At 34.5% G+C, this 21,901-nt stretch overlaps 2 protein-coding genes across 2 annotated transcripts in view; one reads left to right on the top strand and one right to left on the bottom strand.

The window, feature by feature from the left end:
- LOC148170976 (kielin/chordin-like protein) overlaps positions 1 to 21,901 on the bottom strand; it is a 58,406-nt gene that overhangs the window by 10,721 nt on the left and 25,784 nt on the right. The window contains exon 2 of the mRNA XM_088041037.1: positions 3,598 to 3,749. Within this exon, the coding sequence (XP_087897163.1) occupies positions 3,598 to 3,749 (152 nt within the window). The remainder of the gene's footprint in view (positions 1 to 3,597; positions 3,750 to 21,901) is intronic.
- LOC148170978 (casein kinase I-like) lies at positions 11,254 to 12,527 on the top strand. Its single transcript, XM_088041169.1, has 4 exons — positions 11,254 to 11,792; positions 11,838 to 12,208; positions 12,260 to 12,362; positions 12,395 to 12,527. Exons 1-4 carry the CDS (start codon positions 11,254 to 11,256, stop codon positions 12,525 to 12,527), a joined length of 1,146 nt encoding a protein of 381 aa, XP_087897295.1.

Here is a 21,901-nt window from a genome sequence, read left to right on the forward strand (position 1 = left end):
AGAGTCGTTTATAGGTATCTATAAAAGAACTCAAAGTAGGAAATTTTGTTTTTTAAGAATTGACAGAACTAATTCGTCTGGCTGTCACCAGTTTCCTGTCAAGTTCTTGGTCAATTTGGTTTTTACAATTCGTGTTTAATAAATTGCTGCGTGAATAAAATATGTATGAATATAATTGAATTGTTCTTTGCGGCCAACAATAATTGTACCTAAATATAATAGATATGAATACTGGCTGTGAGGTTAGGTTACATTATGTCAAAATTCAGTGTCAGTGAAACTCAATAAATGTCAAATTTTAAATTAAATTTGAAAATCAAGTGGCAAGTCGTAGTTAGAAAACCATTACCAATCGTGTAACACGAAAACTCTTAGAATTGGAAAATTTAAATTTTTAATTAAAAAAAGGGTGCAAATTCGAAAAAAATAGTTTAAAGGACTTGTTTTATAACGGCGTGTCACTATTATTGGCACCTCCACCATTTAATTATGGCGTGTCACTATTATTAGCACCTTCACCATTTAATTATGGTCTTCTTTTTCTTCGAATACTCTAATAATGTTATTAGAAAAAAATTTACATTTTTGCCGAAATTTCCGGTTAAAAAACCTTCATTTTCATAGTTTCAAACATCTTATCGGTGGCTTCGGACCCTTTTTTTTTTAGTGGAATAAACTACCCTTTTAATTCTACATTGTATAATTAATTTAGTGCACTCGTTACAAGAATAAAACTTGGTGTAAAGAGTTCCATTTTTGCTCTTTCTTTACTGTTAGCGATGGCCATAATTTCGGCGTGAAATTCTACATAAAAAAAAACGTTTTTTGGTGGTGTAAGTACCACTATTTTACCAAAATGGGAATCATCTTCAAACCCTTTAAGTATTGTGGGTTTTTGGGTAAAACCTATGCCTGCAATCTTGCCGTTTTCGTCAACCACAATTGCAGTTTTTGGGTTTATTTTCGGCAAAACTAAGCTCATGTAGTCTTCATCATTGGATGTAGGACCAAATTAAAATGAAGAAAATACTAGAAATCTACTCACGTTTCTTGTGACATTTTCTCAAGTGGTGATGCACTAAAAGCAACTGCTAAACTGATAATAAATCGATAAGTTTGACGCACTCACTCGCGAGATCGGTTTTTCAAATCTTTGCAATTTTAAAATTATCTTTTGCTTTATGATACCGTGTTTTAGGACACTTAAAATCGAATAAGACAGTTTTGGATTTTGCGTGAAATTCTGTGTTAAATGAGCACCAATAACTTAGAGGTTTTTTGGAGGTAATTTTCTTTTTCGGGGTGAAAACGACCTTAATTACCTTGGAGTTAAACATCAATTGAAAGAGTAGTTTCAGACAATTGGACAAATTTCAGATCAGTAGGTCAAATATTTTACGAGTGGTGGTCAAAAAAAACAAAAATTCAAAAAAAAAATAACATTTGAGTCAGATTTTTTTCCAAAAATTGGCCATCAAAGTAAGAGTATTTCAAAGCAAATTTTAAACAAAAAAAGCGCGGGAAATTCTATGACCATTTTCCGTAGTTTCGATGATAATAAGCATTAAACATTTCAGAACTGAAAATTCACTTTCCGGGACTTTAATCGGCTATAACTCTGTTATTTGTTGTTGTATGTAGATTATTAGCCAGGATTTGAAATCTGCATCAAATTCTGCGTAAAATAAGCCCTAATAACTTGAGTTTACTCCAAAAATAAGAGAGAAATCGATCGAAGTAAGTTAACATAGTTTTACTCATAAATTTTGTTTCCAAAAAATTAAATTTTTGACTTTTACAAAATTTTAAAACGAATTCTTATCAATCAAAATACTAGAAAAACTATGGTAAAAACCGCATCTCCAGATTTGTCGTAGTTTCCGAGATGCACTGATAATTCCAAACCTTTAAAAAGTTGACTCTCTGGCGACTACCCAGAATTTATATCCGACATAACTCAGTTATTTGTTGAAGTACGAAAAAAATTAAAACAGTTTTGAATTCTGCTTGAAATTTTGCGTTAAATGAGCACCAATAATTCAAATTTGTTTCACAAATAAACCAGATATTGACCAAAACTTATTTTCAAGAGTTCGTTATGATGTCATTTTCAAAAAAGTTTTTTAAGATGAAAACAACATTTAATGCTTTTGAGTTATGCATTAATCAAAAAAGCACCTCAAAATCTATCAACTGACCAAATCTTAGATCTGTAGGTCAAATAGTTTACAAGTGACGCTCAAATAACAAAACATTGAAAAATTTTTATCGATTGACTCAAAAAAATTTTTGTGCAAAAATCAACCATTGTATTTTAAGTATTTAAGGACGATTTCTAAAAGAAAAAAGGCCTAAGAAAAACAATGGCGCAAACCGTTTGTTTTTATCTGTCATAGTTTCCGAGATATTTAGCTTTAAAAATTTGTAAAATAAAAATCAAATATCCGAAACTTTAATTAGCCACACCTCAGCTAATTGTTGTCGTATGTGAATTTCGAGCCCAGATTTGGAATGTGCGCAAAATTCTGCGTAAAATGAGCCCTAATAACGCAATTTTGCTCCAAGAATAAGCGAGAAATCGAATTAGATTTAAACAGTTTTAGTCATAAATTTCATTTTCGAAAAATTTGTAACTGTTTTTTCCCGTTCCCGCGAGATATTTCCTTAAAAACTCATTTTGTTTCGTCAAAACTCCACATTTGTCCCAAAGTCCGTAAAATTCGCGTAAGAAAATGTAAACGTAAAACTCATTGCGAAGTAAATCTTCGGTTGGTAGAGCGCAGATTGGAATAAAATCCAGCAAGGTAGGAGTTGTTATTGCGGCTCCTTTCCCAAATAAAATTCCACCCCCAAGTAAATCACCCCTTAACAACATGTAATTTCTGCGCCGAACTCGCCAGAAAACTTTAAATATCTTTCCATACAATCTGAATTACGCTAATCTTCCTCTGTCTGTTCTCTTATTTCGTTGAAAAATTCGGGTCTTTTCGACAGAAATAAAGCCAACAAAGCCCATTTATTTCCGCTGTTTCATCTTCTTCAAAGAAAGAAAATTCGCTTGAGTTGTCGAGGCAATTAATTCTTGCTAGTGTCAAACGTGCGTAAATTCTCCGATAAACAACCCCTATTTGTTCGAACCGCAACGGAATTCTAGCAACCCTTAACGAGAGTTTAATTTGCCGAGGGGGAAGTTTATTTTTAGCTACCTAGCACTAGTTTCACTATTTTTCTCCAGAAACAATTCCGTTCTGTAATTTTCACTTCCACACGACTAATGTAGAATTCGTCGTAAATATTCAAGTGAAAACTTCATAACGAGGGTCTAATTAGCAACGCCTGGGGGTCCCGACTTTCGGTTTTGCTGCCATAAATGATTCAGGGGCAGTTCTTGCGAATTTGCTAGATCGGGGGAACGTTCTTTTCACTTGGTCATTTAATTCAAATATTTCCACCCCCACTGTTTAATTGCACCCCCAAGGGTCAACCTTTTGGAGAAGCCCCCCAACACAAAGACGTCTAATTAGGTTAGTTAGCACCAACCCCAAAGTAAACACACGCTAAATTGCGACAAGCACTAAAACACCCTCATGCTTTTACCTGTTGTCCATGCGTGTATTCGACGCCCGCCACCAGGCACGTCGCCGCCGAGCTCAACCTCTCCAAGCCATGTGTGGTGAAATCGTCGTCGATGGCTCCTTCTTCGGCGCCGGTGTCGTCGATGCTATTAGAATCCACGGCGTTCAAAGGAACTAAAATTAGACAACACAATAGAGTCCAGAGTTAATCAGTTTGATTTATGAACGTCCAGATAAATTAATCCCGATAAAATCCCGGGAATTTACACGATATGCCTTTTATTGTTCGTGTCTATCGGAAAACGGTTTTCCCCGAAAGAATTCAGGTTATGATCGTGCGAAATTCGATTACGGAAGCGCAAAATGTGGCGGTTCTAACAATTATCTAATGGGATTACAGTGTTGCCAACAAATGAGGCGAATGTTTCGCTTCATCAGACTTGTATTGACGAAGAATTTCGGGAGGAAGTTTAGAGATTTATGCGACATGTGCACTTAGTAAATTATTCGTGGGTTTTAGTCCGGACTACAAAGTTGAATCAAAATGTTAATAATTTAGAGAATGGGGTGTAAGTACAGGATTTATAGTTGAAAGAGAAACGATAGTGGAAAGCGGCCTAACATCATCAAACGATTTTTATAGGATCCGGACACCATTCTTAGCTCAAATGTGATAAATTCCAACGATGCAACTTTGAAATTCAACACTCTTCTATGTAAATTTTCGAAAATTTTTTAGTGTAAATCAAGCTTTCAATTTTTTAGGGAGAAAATTAGGGGAAAATTGAAGGTGGCAATTTTTGAGGTTAACACGTTGTCAAAGTTGAGTGTACTAATCAATAAGTAATCAAAAATTTGTTGCAAAAGAATGGTTTCAATAAAGATTTTACAAGTTTTAGCAATGTTGTGCAAGACGATTAGCTTCTACGCATGCTCAAGGTCAAACGCTTTCGCTGTCAACTGTCACGGTGCTGCCAACTTACTTTTTAGTGAGTGGACCGATAGTAATGAGCTCTAGTATAGAAACGATAAATTCTCGGGCAAATAAAAAAAAAATCAATCGGTGCATCTGCAATGTGCAGCGAAAACACATTTGTTCTGTCAGGGTTTTATAACACAGCTGCGTTATTAATTATGGCGTCGTAAGTGTCTTTCTTGTCTTTCTTTATCATCCACCGGCGCTCAATTAACTCGAGTTTCCGCTAAAATAATCCCGGCGCCTCTATCATTTTTTAAATTTTAAAACTGAGTAAGTGAGGTGCGTCAAGTTTGAGCATCATCGCAAAGAAAACTGTTTTCGTCTTTGGGTTATTTTAAAAACAAAAACTAACAGAATTTAATAAAAAAAATTGAATTTGAGTTTGTACCGATTATAAAAAATTACAAAATTTTTGTTTTTAGTTTTTAAGTTCTGTAATTTGGTACACTAAATAAGCGCCTTTAAACAAATAAATCCTCCAAGTTTCACTGCTTTAACGGCAAAACTGTCAAACTTACCAAATTTAAATGAAAGAAAATTTTGAATTTGAGTTTGTACCAATTATAAAAAAAATCCAAAATTCTTGCTTCTAGCTCTAACGTTCTGTAATTTAGTACACTTAATCAGCGCCTTCAAAGAAATAAATCCTCAAAATTTCATTGCTTTGACTATAAAACTGTCAAATTTACAGAATTTAATAGAATATTTTGAATTTGAGTTTGTACCAATTATAAAAAATTCCAAAATTCTTGTTTTCGGTTTAAAAGTTCTGCAATTTGGTACACTGAATAAGCGCCTCCAAACAAATAAAACCTCTAAGCTTCACTGCTTTAACGGCAAAATTGTCAAACTTACAGAATTTAATTGAAAATTTTGAATTTGAATTTGTACTAGTTATAAAAAAATTACAAAATTCTTGCTTCTAGCTCTAACGTTCTGTAATTTACTACACTTAATAAGCGCCTCCGAAGAAATAAATCCTCAAAATTTCATTGCTTTGACTATAAAACTGTCAAATTTACAGAATTTAATAGAATATTTTGAATTTGAGTTTGTACCAATTATAAAAAATTACAAAATTCTTGTTTTCGGTTTAAAAGTTCTGCAATTTGGTACACTGAATAAGCGCCTCCAAACAAATAAAACCTCTAAGCTTCACTGCTTTAACGGCAAAATTGTCAAACTTACAGAATTTAATTGAAAATTTTGAATTTGAATTTGTACTAGTTATAAAAAAATTACAAAATTCTTGCTTCTAGCTCTAACGTTCTGTAATTTAGTACACTTAATCAGCGCCTTCAAAGAAATAAATCCTCAAAATTTCATTGCTTTGACTATAAAACTGTCAAATTTACAGAATTTAATAGAATATTTTGAATTTGAGTTTGTACCAATTATAAAAAATTCCAAAATTCTTGTTTTCGGTTTAAAAGTTCTGCAATTTGGTACACTGAATAAGCGCCTCCAAACAAATAAAACCTCTAAGCTTCACTGCTTTAACGGCAAAATTGTCAAACTTACAGAATTTAATTGAAAATTTTGAATTTGAATTTGTACTAGTTATAAAAAAATTACAAAATTCTTGCTTCTAGCTCTAACGTTCTGTAATTTACTACACTTAATAAGCGCCTCCGAAGAAATAAATCCTCAAAATTTCATTGCTTTGACTATAAAACTGTCAAATTTACAGAATTTAATAGAATATTTTGAATTTGAGTTTGAACCAATTATAAAAAATTCCAAAATTCTTGTTTTCAGTTTAAAAGTTCTGCAATTTGGTACACTGAATAAGCGCCTCCAAACAAATAAAACCTCTAAGCTTCACTGCTTTAACGGCAAAATTGTCAAACTTACAGAATTTAATTGAAAATTTTGAATTTGAATTTGTACTAGTTATAAAAAAATTACAAAATTCTTGCTTCTAGCTCTAACGTTCTGTAATTTAGTACACTTAATAAGCGCCTGCGAATAAATAAATCCTCAAAATTTCATTGCTTTGACTATAAAACTGTCAAATTTACAGAATTTAATAGAACATTTTGAATTTGAGTTTGTACCAATTATAAAAAATTACAAAATTTCTGTTTCCGGTTTAAAATTTTGCAATTTGGTACACTAAATAAGCGCCTTGAAACAAATAAAACCACTAAGTTTCACTGTTTTAACGATAAAACTATTAAACTCACGGAATTTAATACTCAAAGACGAAAAAAGCACAGAATTTAAAAATTATAGCACAAATAGGCACAAAATTTTGTTGACAAGTTTGAGCATCATTTTTGTTTCTTGAAAGAAAATTTATTGGATCAACTCTTGGTGTTGACAAAAACTATCAAAATTACAATTTATTTCCAAACACCAAATTTTGTCAAAAATGCTGACGCGCGTTTCGATAGCAATGCTATCATCATCAGAGCGATGATTAAACTGATTAAACTGTTTGTAAAATAAATAAATAATAATAAATAAATAAATTGTAATTTTGATGATTTTTGTTTCTTGAATAACTCGAAATCGAAAAAAGCACAGAATTTAAGAATTGCAGCGCAAATTAGCACAGAATTAGCAAAAAATTATGACATATGTTTGAAATTTTTTTGCGATCTATAATGCTTAAAATTGACGCACCTTTAGAAGTAGTCGTGGAGTCGCAACAAAAACATTTTCGAATTCCTACGTTGTTTAGACACTTAATTCTGTTATTTTTGTTTCACTTAACATTTCTATTCCACATTTGAAGCGGATTAGCCCCAAGTCAATATAAAACACCCTCGCAGTTATTCTATTAACTTCGCTCCTTTTACAAGCAGTTGATTGTTGGAAATTCCTGAACGCTCGTAACCATTCAAGATAACGTCGAAAACATTGATTGATTGTCTCGTTTCGAAACTTTACGGTTACGTCGCAGTATCACCAAAAATAACTGTCAAAGTTCAAGGTTATTACATGTGATCATTATCGCATTTTACGACGGCAGTTTGGATTTTTCAATTTCTTGTCCTTTCAGATGTCACGAGCAGAAATTACGTTTTCCCCGATTTTTTTTTCGATTGAGGTTAGATTTTCGTCGGCCATTTTTAATCCTGGAGACAAAGCAATATTGCGCGACACTTAAATATGCAGATCAGTGAGCTGTTTAAACAAGAGACTATCGATTTCAAAGCCCTCTCTGTTTATTCAAGTCTGCGATGATGAAATTGGGTGCAACGTGCATTAACGTAATACACCTGAGACGTGGCAACGTCGCATCATATCACAGTAGTGACAACTCTTAAATAAGAAATATCTCGGTTTTAATTGCCGTCAAGTTGGTCACGCGCCACTCAAATCCGTTAGGTAATTCCGGAAAAGCCGCCATCATCTTCAGATAACACCTGTTCTGTATTCTGGAAGTGTTTGGGGTGAGGTACAGCACGTGACCATCCTCCAATATCCGGTATTTCATCAGCATCTGTCATCATTCATTGCCAAAGACGGTTTACAAGAGTTAGGGTTATGTAGGTTTCGAGGAATCTATCCATTTGAGGGTCATTTCTCACGCTTTTTCTATGTAAGTGCAATTCGAGAACGAGGAGTTTGAAGTCAGGATAAAATGGGAAAAATAATGGCTTTGACTGGGTAGTTATTTTAGGTTTTTTTTGTGGTGGAGCGTGGCGAATCGGTCAAATGAAAACTTGAGGGAAGTGGTTGTTGACCTGGCGCCTCCACCATTTTCTAAAAGTAAACAGCGCACAACTCTGTTATCCATCGGAGTTTAGATTTGAAATTTGCACCACTTATTCATCTGAAGACACTCAATAAGCGTGCTAAATTTCAAAATTTTCCAAAAATCAGGGTACAAACTGCACAAATTTAAATTTTCAGGCAAAGAAAAATTATTTTGAGGGCTGTAATTCAGGGGGTTGACAATCTATAATGTTAAAATTTAGCACAAATATTGATGCTTATGTAACAAATAACTGTGTCAAAAAAGTAAAAAATCTCAAGCATTTTAAAATTTGAGAATAGTAAAATCACTGATTATTTTATTAGGCGCTGTAGCTCTAGGATTTGGCGCCCTATAATTATGAAATTTAGTACACTCAGTATTGTTGGTGCGCCTAATAGTTGTGCCAAATTTCAAAGCATTATATAACTAAATAGAGATGCAGTTCCGCCACAACTCCAGTTCCGGTCTGTAATGGACGGCCCGACCTTCTGCGTATAAAAAATTCCAAAATTGTTGTTTCTAGTTCTTAAGTTGTGTAATTTTGTACACTTAATAAGCGCCTCTAAAGAAATAAATCCTCCAAATTTCAGTGGTTTAACGATAAAACTGTCAAATTTACAGAATTTAATAGAAAATTTTGAATTTGAGTTTGTACCAATTATAAAAAATTCCAAAATTTTTGTTCCCAGTTTTAAAGTTCTGAAATTTGGTACACTAAATAAGCGCCTCTAAAAAAATTAATCCTCCAAGTTTCACTGCTTTAACGGCCAAACTGTCAAACTTACAGAATTTAATTGAAAATTTTGAATTTGAGTTCGTACCAATTATAAAAAAAATCCAAAATCCTTGCTTCCAGTTCTAACGTTCTGTAATTTAGTACACTTAATAAGCGCCTCTAAAGAAATTAATCTTCCAAATTTCGTTGCTTACAGAATTTAATAGAATATTTTGAATTTGAGTTCGTACCAATTATAAAAAATTCTAAAATTCTTGTTTTTGGTTTAAAAGTTCTGCAATTTGGTACCCTGAATAAGCGCCTTCAAACAAATAAATCCTCCAAGTTTCACTATTTAACGGCAAAACTGTCAAACTTACAGAATTTAATTGAAAATTTTGAGTTTAAGTTTGTACCAATTATAAAAAAATTCAAAAATTCTTGCTTCCAGTTCAAACGTTCTGTAACTTAGTACACTTAATAAGCGCCGCCAAAGAAATAAATTTTCCAAATTTCATTGCTTTAAACATAAAACTGTCAAACTTACAGAATTTAATAAAAAAAATTTGAATTTGAGTTTGTATCAATTATAAAAAAACTCCAAAATTTTTGTTTTCGGTTTAAAAGTTCTGCAATTTGATACGCTGAATAAGCGCCTCCAAACAAATAAATCGTCTAAATTTCACTGCTTTACCGATAATACTGTCAAACTTTCAGAATTTAAAAGAAAATTTTGAATTTGAGTTTGTACTAATTATAAAAAATTTCAAAATTTTTGTTTCCAGCTTTAAAGTTCTGTAATTTGGTACACTAAATAAGCGCCTCCAAACAAATAAATCCTCCAAGTTTCACTGCTTTAACGGCAAAACTGTCAAACTTACAAAATTTAATTCAAAATTTTGAATTTGAGTTTGTACCAATTATAAAAAAAATCCAAAATTCTTGCTTCCAGTTCTAACGTTCTGTAATTTAGTACACTTAATAAGCGCCTCTAAAGAAATTAATCTTCCAATTTCGTTGCTTACAGAATTTAATAGAATATTTTGAATTTGAGTTCGTACCAATTATAAAAAATTCTAAAATTCTTGTTTTTGGTTTAAAGGTTCTGCAATTTGGTACGCCTTCAAACAAATAAATCCTCCAAGTTTCACTATTTAACGGCAAAACTGTCAAACTTACAGAATTTAATTGAAAATTTTGAGTTTAAGTTTGTACCAATTATAAAAAAATTCAAAAATTCTTGCTTCCAGTTCAAAGGTTCTGTAATTTAGTACACTTAACAAGCGCCGCCAAAGAAATAAATTTTCCAAATTTCACTGCTTTAAACATAAAACTGTCAAACTTACAGAATTTAATAAAAAAATTTGAATTTGAGTTTGTATCAATTATAAAAAACTCCAAAATTTTTGTTTTCGGTTTAAAAGTTCTGCAATTTGATACACTGAATAAGCGCCTCCAAACAAATAAATCCTCTAAATTTCACTGCTTTACCGATGATACTGTCAAACTTTCAAAATTTAAAAAAAAAATTTGAATTTGAGTTTGTACTCATTATAAAAAATTCCAAAATTTTTGTTTCCAGCTTTAAAGTTCTGTAATTTGGTACACTAAATAAGCGCCTCCAAACAAATAAATCCTCCAAGTTTCACTGCTTTAACGGCAAAACTGTCAAACTTACAGAATTTAATTCAAAATTTTGAATTTGAGTTTGTACTAATTATAAAAAACTCCAAAATTTTTGCTTCCAGTTCTAACGTTCTGTAATTTAGTACACTTAATAAGCGCTTTCACAGAAATGAATCCTCCAAATTTCACTGCTTTACTGATAAAACTGTCAAACTTTCAGAACTGAAAAGAAAATTTTAAATTTAATTTGTACATACCAATTATCAAAAACTCAAAAAATTTTGTTATTGTCTTAAAAGTTCTGTAAATTAGTACACTTAATAAGCGCCCCCAAAGTAATAAATCCTCCAACTTTCACTCCTTTAATGGCAAAACCGTCAAACTTACTGAGTTAATAAAAAAAAATTGATTTTGAGAAAACTAAACACCCTAAATATTGCCTTAAGCAAAAAACAAGCTCTTCACTTTTCTCATGTTGGCAATGACACCTTTCAATTTAAAACTCAAATTGACAAAGTGCCGTCAGAGTTGCCAACCCCCTAAAAAAAATCAAATACTTTCCCCCCCGTCGTCCCCGCGCCAATTTTGACTGGGCCGTCAAAGTCAGCGCTCAGGTCCCGTCAAAATTTCTGTAATGTAAAACCCGGAAATGCAGTCCCGTCACAACTCCAGTTCCGGCCTGTTAATGGTCGGCCCGAATTTCCGCGTAGGTAAGAAAATAGGAAGCGGAAACTTCGGGGAGTTGCGTCTTGGTAAAAATCTCTACAACAACGAGCACGTGGCTATTAAATTAGAGCCTATCAAGACGAAAGCGCCACAACTTCATTTAGAGTATCGGTTTTACAAGATTTTGGGGGCGCATGAAGGGATTCCAAAGTGTTACCATTTGGGGACTTGTGGAGGGAGGTACAATGCGATGGTGATGGAGTTGCTTGGTCCGAGTCTTGAGGATCTCTTCACGTTGTGTAATAGACGGTTTAAGTTGAAGACTGTGTTGTTGATAGCCGACCAACTGTTGACGAGGATTGAGTACGTGCACAGTAAGAGGTTGATTTATCGGGACATCAAACCAGAGAATTTCTTGTTGGGGAGGACTAAGACAAAAAAGGAGAAGATTATCCATATTATCGACTTTGGATTAGCGAAAGAGTACTTGGATGAAGCCACCAATCGACACATTCCGTACAGGTCAGTACCACTCCTTCTTAGTTAGTGGTAACTTCTTTAACATAGAGAACACAAGTCTCTCACCGGTACCGCGAGATACATGAGTATCAACACCCATCTTGGTCGCGAACAGAGTCGAAGAGACGACCTCGAAGCCATGGGGCACATGTTCATGTACTTCCTTCGCGGCTCTTTACCATGGCAGGGCCTCAAAGCCGACACTCTTAAAGAACGCTACCAGAAAATTGGAGAAACGAAACGAACCACACCTATAGAAACACTCTGTGAGGGTCATCCTGAAGAAATGGCGACGTATCTCCGATATGTGCGACGCTTAGACTTCTTCGAAACGCCGGATTACGACTACTTGAAGAAGTTATTCAAAGACTTGTTCAAAGAAAAAGGATTCACAGACGACGGTGTGTTTGACTGGTCAGGTAAACATTCCTCGTTGGAGTAACTCGAGGTTCTATTCTTACTCTCAACAGACCGTTTGATTTGGTTGAATGGCTACAAGATGAATGGCTCGAAAAATTCCAGCAAGCATATAGAGCTTAAAGTAAGTAGACTTGCTGGAATTTTCGAGCTCCGGCGACTTTTTCTGTTAATCGTTTTTGTTTCAGGGCTGACGCCCCCTTCCGCCACTGCCCTTGTCAAAGAGCAGAATTGAAGTACAGTTTCATGAGTAAAAGTTTAAGGATTGCTTGTCTATTTTATTTATGGGGTAAAGCAATATTAACCCTCAATTGCGGTTAATCGAATTTGATGCTCCTAACCTAACACAACCCTGCAATAACAATGGCGGTAAGTCATTTCCGGTTTATCTGTGACTGACACGCTGAGATTGTGTGTTATAATAGGACGAAATGGGGGAAACCCACGTTTATTCGTAGTTCATTTATTCCATCAATGGGCAATATAATAGAGAAAAACAGAGAAGGGAGTTTATTAACTACCCCGGCGCCTCCTAGCGCTCCCCTTTCTCAGTCGTATGTCGATTGAAATCGAATCGCGACAGTACAATATAATTTTATCAAACCTCTCGTGCCATCGATGGTTTTCATTGTGCGACTATAAGTTCAGGGGCGGCTTATTAAATTGCGACGGAAGATTACATTCAATTTATTCAATTCTTTCCTCGGAGTTTAAACCCGAAAGCCAATTATTGTTTAGAATTGCGGTTTCTCCGAGTTTAGCGAAATACATTTTAATAAATCGATCCCGTTTTTATCACCGGAAGTCATTGTCTCTTATGTAATTGTAATTAAACGTTACTCTTGTTCTCGACTGAAATTAACACGCCGTTTCCTGTAGGAATTAGTGGTGATTCAAGCGGAAAATTTACTGTTGCTGCCCCCTTGAAATAATGTCTCATCTCCTTAATTAAGACTCGTTGAATTATCGGCGGCGCGGCTCCTAAAACCCACGACGTTCACGAAATTTTATTAAAATACATCAATCAAGTGGAGGACATCAAAGGGAATTTATTTCGCGCAACATGCAAAAGTTGGCAATGCTGACATAATGGGGTGTGAAGAATGTCAAATGGTGCACTACTGCCAACTTTACAGCACGCCCTAGTGCATGTGGACGAAGAAAATGCAGGAGTTGATGCTTAATGGACGGTGAAGGGCGACGTTTCTACTTCAGTTGGTAAAAGACGGTTTGCTATCCCGATTCATCGATTTTTGGAATGGAAGAATAATTAAAAAAGCGGGTTGCGTTCCATTCCTGTTCGAGACGGCAAACTAGGAATCTGTAGTTTTTTTATTTTTTGACACTAAAAAATTTTTAAAATTCTTACTTTATGTTCTAAGGGGCTGTAATTTAGTACACTTTGAAAACGCATTCAAAGTAATGTATCCTCCAAATTTCATTGCTTTAGCGGTAAATCTGTTAAACTTACAGAATTTAATAGAAAATTTTGAATATAAGTTTGTACCAATTATAAAAAATTACAAAATTTTTACTTCTAGTTCTAGAGTTCTAGAATTTAGTACACTCAAAAAGCGCCTTCAAATAAATAAATCTTGCAAATTTCATTGTTTTAACGCTAAAACTGTCAAACTAAATAAAAAATCTCGAATTTGAGTTATAACACCACTGATAAAAATTTCAAAATTTTTGTTTTTGGTTACAATGTTTTGTAATTTAGCACACTTAATAAAGTAATAATTCCAAATTTCATTACTTTAACGGTAAAACTGTCAATCTTACAAAATTTAATAAAAAAAATTCGAGTTTCAGTTTTTATCAAATATAAAAAATCCCAAAATTTTTATTTCTAGCTCTAATGTTCTGTAATTTAGCACAGTCAATAAGTGGCTTTCAAGTAATAAATTCTCCAAATCTCATTGTTTTAGCAGTAAATCGGTTGATCTTACAAAATTTAATAAAAAAAATTGAATTTGAGTTTGTACCTATTATAAAAAATTCCAAAATCTTTATTTCTAGTTTTAAAGTTCTGTTATTTAACACAGTGAATAAGTGCCTTTAAAGTAATAAATCTTCCAAATTTCATTGCTTTAACGGTAAAACTGTCAACCTTACAAAATTTAATAGAAAATTTTGAATTTGAGTTTGTACCAATTAAAAAAAATTCCAAAATCTTAATTTCTTGTTCTAAAATTCTGTAATTTAGCATACTTAATAAGTGTCTTCAAGATAATAAATACTCCAAATTTGATTGCTTTAACGGTAAAACTGTCAATCTTACTGAATTTAATAGAAAATTTTGTTTTTTTGTTAGTGCCAAATACAAAAAAATTCTAAAATTTTTATTTCTAGTTCTAAAGTTTTGTAATTTAACACAGTCAATAAGTGCCTTTAAAGTAATAAATACTTTAAATTTCATTGCTTTAACGGTAAAACTGTCAAACTTATAGAATTTAATAGAAAATTTTGAATTTGAGTTTTTACCAAATACAATAAAATTTCAAAATTTTTATTTTTAATTCTAAAGTTCTGTAATTTAACACAATCAATGAGTGCTTTCAACAAAATAAAAAATTTAAATTTCATTGCTTTAAGGGTAAAACTGTCAAACTTATAGAATTTAATAAAAAAATTTGAATTTGAGTTTTTACCAACTACAAAAAAATTCCAAAATCTTTATTTCTTGTTCTTAAATTCTGTAATTTAACACATTCAATAAATGCTTCTAAACTAATAAATCTGCCAAATTTCAATGCTTTACCGTTAGAGCTACCGGAGTTACAGAATTTAACGCAAAACTTTAAACATGGGTCTATCTTACTCATAATATTTCATTTAAATTTGTACTTCTTCCTCTAAAATTTTGCATTTTGGCACAAAGAATAAACGCACTTAAGGTAATAAATCCACCAAATCTAAATGTTTTGACATTAAACCAGTCAAACTTACAGAATTTTAAAATTAAATGACGATGACTACGCCACTGGTATCATAATAATTATTAGTTTTTTGTTAAACCCAAGTCTTTTTTAAGTTCTTTGATTGGTTACAAATAAAACCGTCCACTTCTTAACCGATTAAGAAAATTAAAAAATATGGTGGATGCGCCGGGCAATAAATTTTTTCCAAAGTGTCTATGATTGCGTCAAAACAAGCTTAAAACGAAACCTCTGCAAGGCTCGATCGATGTGGAACAGAAATGCAAACAAAGCAATACCATACAATAATTTTATCTCTTCATTTCACACAAGATAATTATAAACGCAAACAGCAATTATAAAGTTAGCCCCTGTCGATCTCCTTAATACTTTGAACCCAACTTCATCTAATACCCTTAAAATTAATTATATCTAAAACAAAATTCAGTTTAATGAGCACAAAAACTTCCTCTTGAGAGTTTTTCTCTAAAGCAATCGATATCTTAAAAACTCCAACTCCCAACGCGTGAAATAAACAACCCTCAGATTGTACAAGCAACAAATTAGAGAATTAATTAAAAAGTTGGCACACTTTTCTTCGCGAGAATCCACTCGGTCCGCATATTAAATAAGGAAACTTGGAGCCGATGAAAAATGCCACGGCTCATTTTTCCAGAGATTAATGTAGAATGTCACCGATTGTTTTGTTCGATTAAGCTTGAGGCTAACTTCATGGAGCTTAAATCCACAACTTCATTCCTCTCTGTAGCAGGTGGAAGCTTGCAATGCCACGAATTCTGATGCATTCTACCAACATTACAAATACCGAGCCGGGCGATGAACTGGGGAATAATCGATTTAGGTTGGTAGTGATGTATGAGACGTTCCTTGGTCCGGGATTTTAATTATATTTCCCGAAAATTGATATTTTGGTGTGAAAAAGTGAATTATCTCCCGCCGCATCTCGTGGAAATATAAATTAAAACAAGCCGAATCTTTTTCGTTCCGCACTCTCAATAATTACGAGTGGGGGCCTCTTCCATTAACCTCGTTAAATTTCCTCCTTTGACTACTTTCGCGGCTTGGAAAATCCACATACCCCCTCGTTTCCATTTCATTCCAATCGAAAGCACCGAAGCACGCAATTAATATTTAATTGGTGTTTAAAGCGGCTGCGAAAAGGCTCTTCTAAATCGAGTCGGTTAATTACGCGGTTTCGGGGCACCTGCCCTTCTTGGGAATTCTAATAAACATAAATTGGCCTCGGGGGAACCACAGGAAACGCGTCGACGACCAATTACATTTCAATTCATAAATCATCGTCGGTTTTGTTGTTATTATTGTTATCGCAGATTGATGGGAGCTAAAGCGAGCGCCAATTTTTCCCAGTTGCTCTAATTGAAGCTCATCGGATCCGGACGGAAATAGAAAATGTTTCCGTCAAGACCATGATAAATACGACTTCGGTTTTAATAAAAGAAATATCAAAGAGAAAACTTGGAGTATTGAATAAATGAAAGTGCGCTTCGAAAAATGATGACGGAGTTGGAAAGTTGTAAGGAGATGAAGCAATTTATAAGACGAGGAACAGTTCGAGTAAAGTGTTTCATTTTTGAGCTGATTTAAACTCCGCCGCTCTAAAAACAATAACGCCACTTCTGCCAACTGACAAAAAATATTGATGTATCACCGCGTGTGTTATGAATGTAAATATGGTCCAACATCGGCCAATAACATTTTACTGTTTTCATTTCCCGTTGCACTCTTAAGACCGCCGCCCCCACAACCCCCGGTATTATAATATCCACCCCTGATGACGCCGCCACCCGCTACCGACACAGATTTATCTTTTTTGGAACCCCCACATTACACGGACACTTTTACAGATGACGGTGCGGATTTATAGCACGCAATATTGTTTAGACAAGATGGCCGCAATTAACATGACGTCATTTTCGGTTTTATTTAAACAAACGAATGTTTAAGTTGGGAATAACGCGAGTCTGAGTATTCAATTTCATTGTTTGTCTTGCGGAAGTCGGACTGAAAAAACAACTGAGTTGGGGATTTAAGTTTTTGCCCTATGATGAATGCTGGGAATGTGGGACAGGGTTGCCACATTAATAACGGCGTCCACCAATTTTATGCATTTTCTGGGCCACCTTGGAGTGGTCGCCGCCCCCTCGCCGCCCCCCAAAAAGCAATTACACCGAAAATTCGCCTCAGCTTAGAATGAACGAAATCAAGTCGTGCGATGTCTCACAGCTGACGCACTATTGGGCCATATTTCTTCATTTCAGGCTTTAAAAACACATAAAAGATACAAATACAAAGACGAGGGATAAATAAGAGCGACTCTTTCGCCGTAATGAAAATAAAAGCGAAAATTTCTAGTGCTTGTATCTTTTGACTATAGTTTAATAAAAGACGCCAAGATCCAATATGGCGTCAACTTAATTGCGAAGGAAATTTTCCTACGAGAGGTTTTATATTTTCCTTAATTTTCGTGTAATCTGGACGCTTTGAAGTAATTAATTTTGGAGGGTCCGTTCGGAATTTGTCCATATACATGTAAATTAGCGAAGCATGGAGATGCTGTTGCGGTTTTAATTAGTTTACAGCCTCAAAGTGAGTCAAGAACCCGAAAAGAACGCTAATTTTCAGGTGTGGTGGCAGCCCTGTCTCTTTGACAGCTTGGTAGATTGTCAATCGAGCATGGGACAGGCAAATCTGTTCCCCGGTGATTTTTCCGCCCTCGGCGATCCGCCCCTGTAAACAATCACTATCGCCGCCACCAACGCCTCCATAAAATCCCGTATAAATTTCACAACGTTTCGTCTTTGTCCTGGATATCAAGACGACAGCTTTGTATAACGTAGATGTGACAAGCGTGCACGCATGGGACGGATTTCCTGTGACGTTGCAATTTCCTTAGCTGTCATAATGTATCTCTATTATTCGGGCTTTCCCCGCGAGATCCAGAATTAAAAACTGAACAAAACTACTACTCATTGCTACCACTACACTGTTCTACCTAAATTCTCGAAAATTCGTGGGTGTAAATCAGGCTTTCAATTCTTTGTAGCGATTTTTGAGATTAACTAACAATTAATTAAAAATTTGTTTTAAATGAGAGATTTAAATAAAGATTTAACAAGTTTACGTAAACTTGTGTAAGACTATTATGTCACAATTGCGTCAGGGTCAAAAGTTTTTGCTGCCAACTGTTACCAATAAAAATTGCTACAAATTCCTACCAACTTAACTTTTTAATAACTGGATTGGTAGTAATGAGCTCTAATATTCATTCTCAAAACGTAAAAGTTATCTATTATAGTTGGCAAAAACAAAACATCCTAAACGTGACAGTTGGCGAAAGTGGTAACTAAATAAGCAATTGACGTTTCTAATGTCAAAAGTTCAACTTTAAAACTTTAATTTTAAGAAAAAATCGAAAGAAATTAATAATTGGTTCCTCAACAAATCCTTTAGATAATCTGAAATAAAGTAAAGCAAACCTTATTGCTATCACTCAACTTCGAAGATTTTTAGGTGTAAATCAAGCATTAGGAAAAAAATTAGGGGAAAATTAAATGTAGCAAATTTTTAAGGTTACGACGTTCTCAAATTAATTAATAATTATAATTAATTGAAGATTTGGTTCAAAAGAGAGATTTAATTAAAGATTTAACAAGTTGGCAAGCTTGCGCACGACTATTAGCTTCTAAAGGCTATTTTCTCTGCATAGAATTTTTCTAGGCGCCAAATTTAAAATGCGTCTGTGTGATTGGTCGGTCAGCAGAGTGAGTTACAGAAGACTACAATTTCTGCAAAAAAATGACAAATAAAAACTGTCACATTTCTTAAATTTTTATCACTATACTTTACGATTATTCATAAACTTGACAGTTGTGGAGCCATTTTTTAATCAAATTTGACAGATACCCATTACAGATAGCTAACTTATCTTTTTCAAATCCTTGTGATGTCAAAAATTGAGTTTAACCCACTCTCTTGTGTGAATTTTCGAAAATTCTTGGGTGTAAATCAGGTTTTAGGGGAAAAATTACCGCGGGAAATTGAATGTTGCAATTTTTGAGGTTACCACGTTCCCAAAGTTTGCTCTCAAATTAATTAATTAATACTTTTAATTAATTAAAGATTTGGTTCAAAATATTTAACAAGTTGCCAAGCTTGCCCACGACTATTAGCTTCTAAAAGCTATTATCGCTGAAAGAAATTTTTATAGGCGCCAAATTTAAAATGCGAAATGTCAATTGATAACTGTCAAATTTCTCAAATTTTCATCATTATTTCTTGCGATTATTAATCAACTTGACAGTTGTGGAGCTATTTATTAATCAAATTTGACAGGTATCCATTACAGGTATCTAACTTATCCTCTTCAAATCTTGCTGATGTCAAAAATTGAATTCAGTCCACTCTCCTGTGTGAATTTTCGAAAATTCTTGGGTGTAAATCAGGCTTTAAGGAGAAAATTGAGAAAAAATTGAATGTAGCAATTTTGAGGTTACCACGTTTTCAAAGCTAGGTGTCAAATTAATTAATAATTATGATTAATTAAAGATTTGGTCCAAAAGAGAGATTTAATTAAAGATTTAACAAGTTGACATGCTTGCCCACGACTATTAGCTTCGAAAGCCTTTTTTCTTTGCATAGAATTTTTGTTGGCGCCAAATTTAAAATGCGGCTCTGTGATTGGTCGGTTAGCAGAGTGAGTCACAGAAGGCTGCAATTCCTGCGAAATGTCAAATAAGAACAGTCAAATTTCTTGAATTTTCACCATTATATTTTGCGATTATTAATAAACTTGACAGTTGTTGAGCTATTTATTAATCAAATTTGATTGGTATCAATTATAGGTATTTAACTTATTCTTTTCAAATCCTGCTGTTGTCAAAATTACAGTTCAGTCAATTTTTTCGAAAATTCTTGGGTGTATATCAGGCTTTCACTTTTTAGGGGAAAAAATTAGGGATTTCGCAGTTGCATCAAATAAATCAAAATTGCTAGGAGTGCTACCAACTTTACTCAAATGACAAATATCAACTGTCAGATCTCTCGACTTCCGTGAAGTTTCTCAAAGCCTACCCTAAATAAAAATCCAAGAATTAAGGTCACTAGGCGGCCTTGGAGCTTTCATTAGCGCTCGCGGAGATTTATGCAGCGCCTACAAGACAACCGTCTCATTTGCCGTCTAAATATTGACTTCCTGTGAGTTGCAGGCATCAGAACCAAGGCAGCCGTGGAATGTCCCAACCTCACAACAACCCCAGGCGGCTGTGATCCCTTAACTGTCATTAACCGTTAAAGCATCGCTTTTAACCAATCAGCTAACGAGCTCCGTTATTTAACTGTCATTAATCGTCACGTTCCGTCATAAACGCGTCTGCCATGAATAAAACATGGCGTCGAAACGCTCGAAAGTTATGGCGGCTAAATAAAATTGCGCCACTTCATTCTCGCTCGTATTTTTCCGACGTAATATGCGTGAAAGGACGGAATGTCAACAGAAAAATCGCTCAAGGACAACGTGATTGCATCTCTTGACGCGTGAAATCGAATGACAACGTTGCAGTGATTGGAGACGCGGCAACGTTGCAATTGGATTTTTAGAGATAATGGAAAAATGGGGTGTTGGGGGAGTTCGTCTTGCGACTGAATAATTAAGAAAGACTGTACAAACAACGATGGGAAAATTACAGGGTTCTGTAAAGTGTGGTAATTAGAGTATCGGGGATGAGAGTGCAGCAGATGCAGTGCAGCCAACCTAGCATCGTTGAAAGCATAAAATGTGGTTAGTTTCACGATATAATTAACTTTTTTTGGTTTAAAAACTGCACCAAGGCACCGGCGGCACAGTTTCAACAATTTTTTTTAATTCGAATTCCATTTCTGCGCATCATTTCAGTACAATTAATCAGCGGCCGTGTCACCATTGCACCACTGGCGCACGCATCGCATGTAATGCAGTCTTTACAACTTAATTCCAATGTATACAGAATAAACAAATGTCCCTAACCCATTAATCAAAGCCACAAGCACACGATAAAAACCCTGGCGGCCGTCCAACAGAATACACTCCCCTCGGCCAAACTTGTACAAATAAACTTTATCTCCTGGTTTATGTAAGTTGGATTTATACGTCTAAACCCGCAAGAAATGCTCAAAGGGTGGGGAAACGGCGAGGCGAACTTGGAAAATTCCAAACAATTAGTCTGGATTTCGACTCGACAACACTAAACCTATGACGGTTCAGCATGCTAATCGTGTGTCAAAGCCACGTCGTTTCGGGTTGGCAGCACTGAGGGAATTCACACGAACCAGTTACAACAACTCGAATAAATCTCGTGTTGGCTAGACTGGAGAAAAAGTGACGGAGCTAAGGAGGATTTTATTTCCAAGGCTGTTGTGTCGTTTTATCGGCGGTTTTAAGGCTCTTTTAAGATGTAAAGCTCAATGCGAAGAGAGTGAATTTCAATTTTACATGGAAATTCTCAGCCGGTTCGGAAAGATCTGAATATTGCACGTTCGGATCGTAAAAATATTACCATGGGGGCTAAATAAATTAGTTTTTTCTTGATAAAGCGTCGTAACTAAACTAATTTTAGTGGCTACAATAACGCGCAAACAATGCAAAATTTGATATGATTTGTTACATAATTGAAAAATTAGGCTCAATTTGATCTAGTTTGACAAACAAAGCTGATGGAATTGTCGATTTTAATTGAGCAGTTTCGGATTTAGGCAATTATT

The sequence above is a fragment of the Gnatocerus cornutus genome, chromosome 7 (genome assembly GCF_029298725.1).
Source record: "Gnatocerus cornutus isolate USDA-ARS CGAHR chromosome 7, icGnaCorn1.1, whole genome shotgun sequence".
NCBI classification, from domain to species: domain Eukaryota; kingdom Metazoa; phylum Arthropoda; class Insecta; order Coleoptera; family Tenebrionidae; genus Gnatocerus; species Gnatocerus cornutus.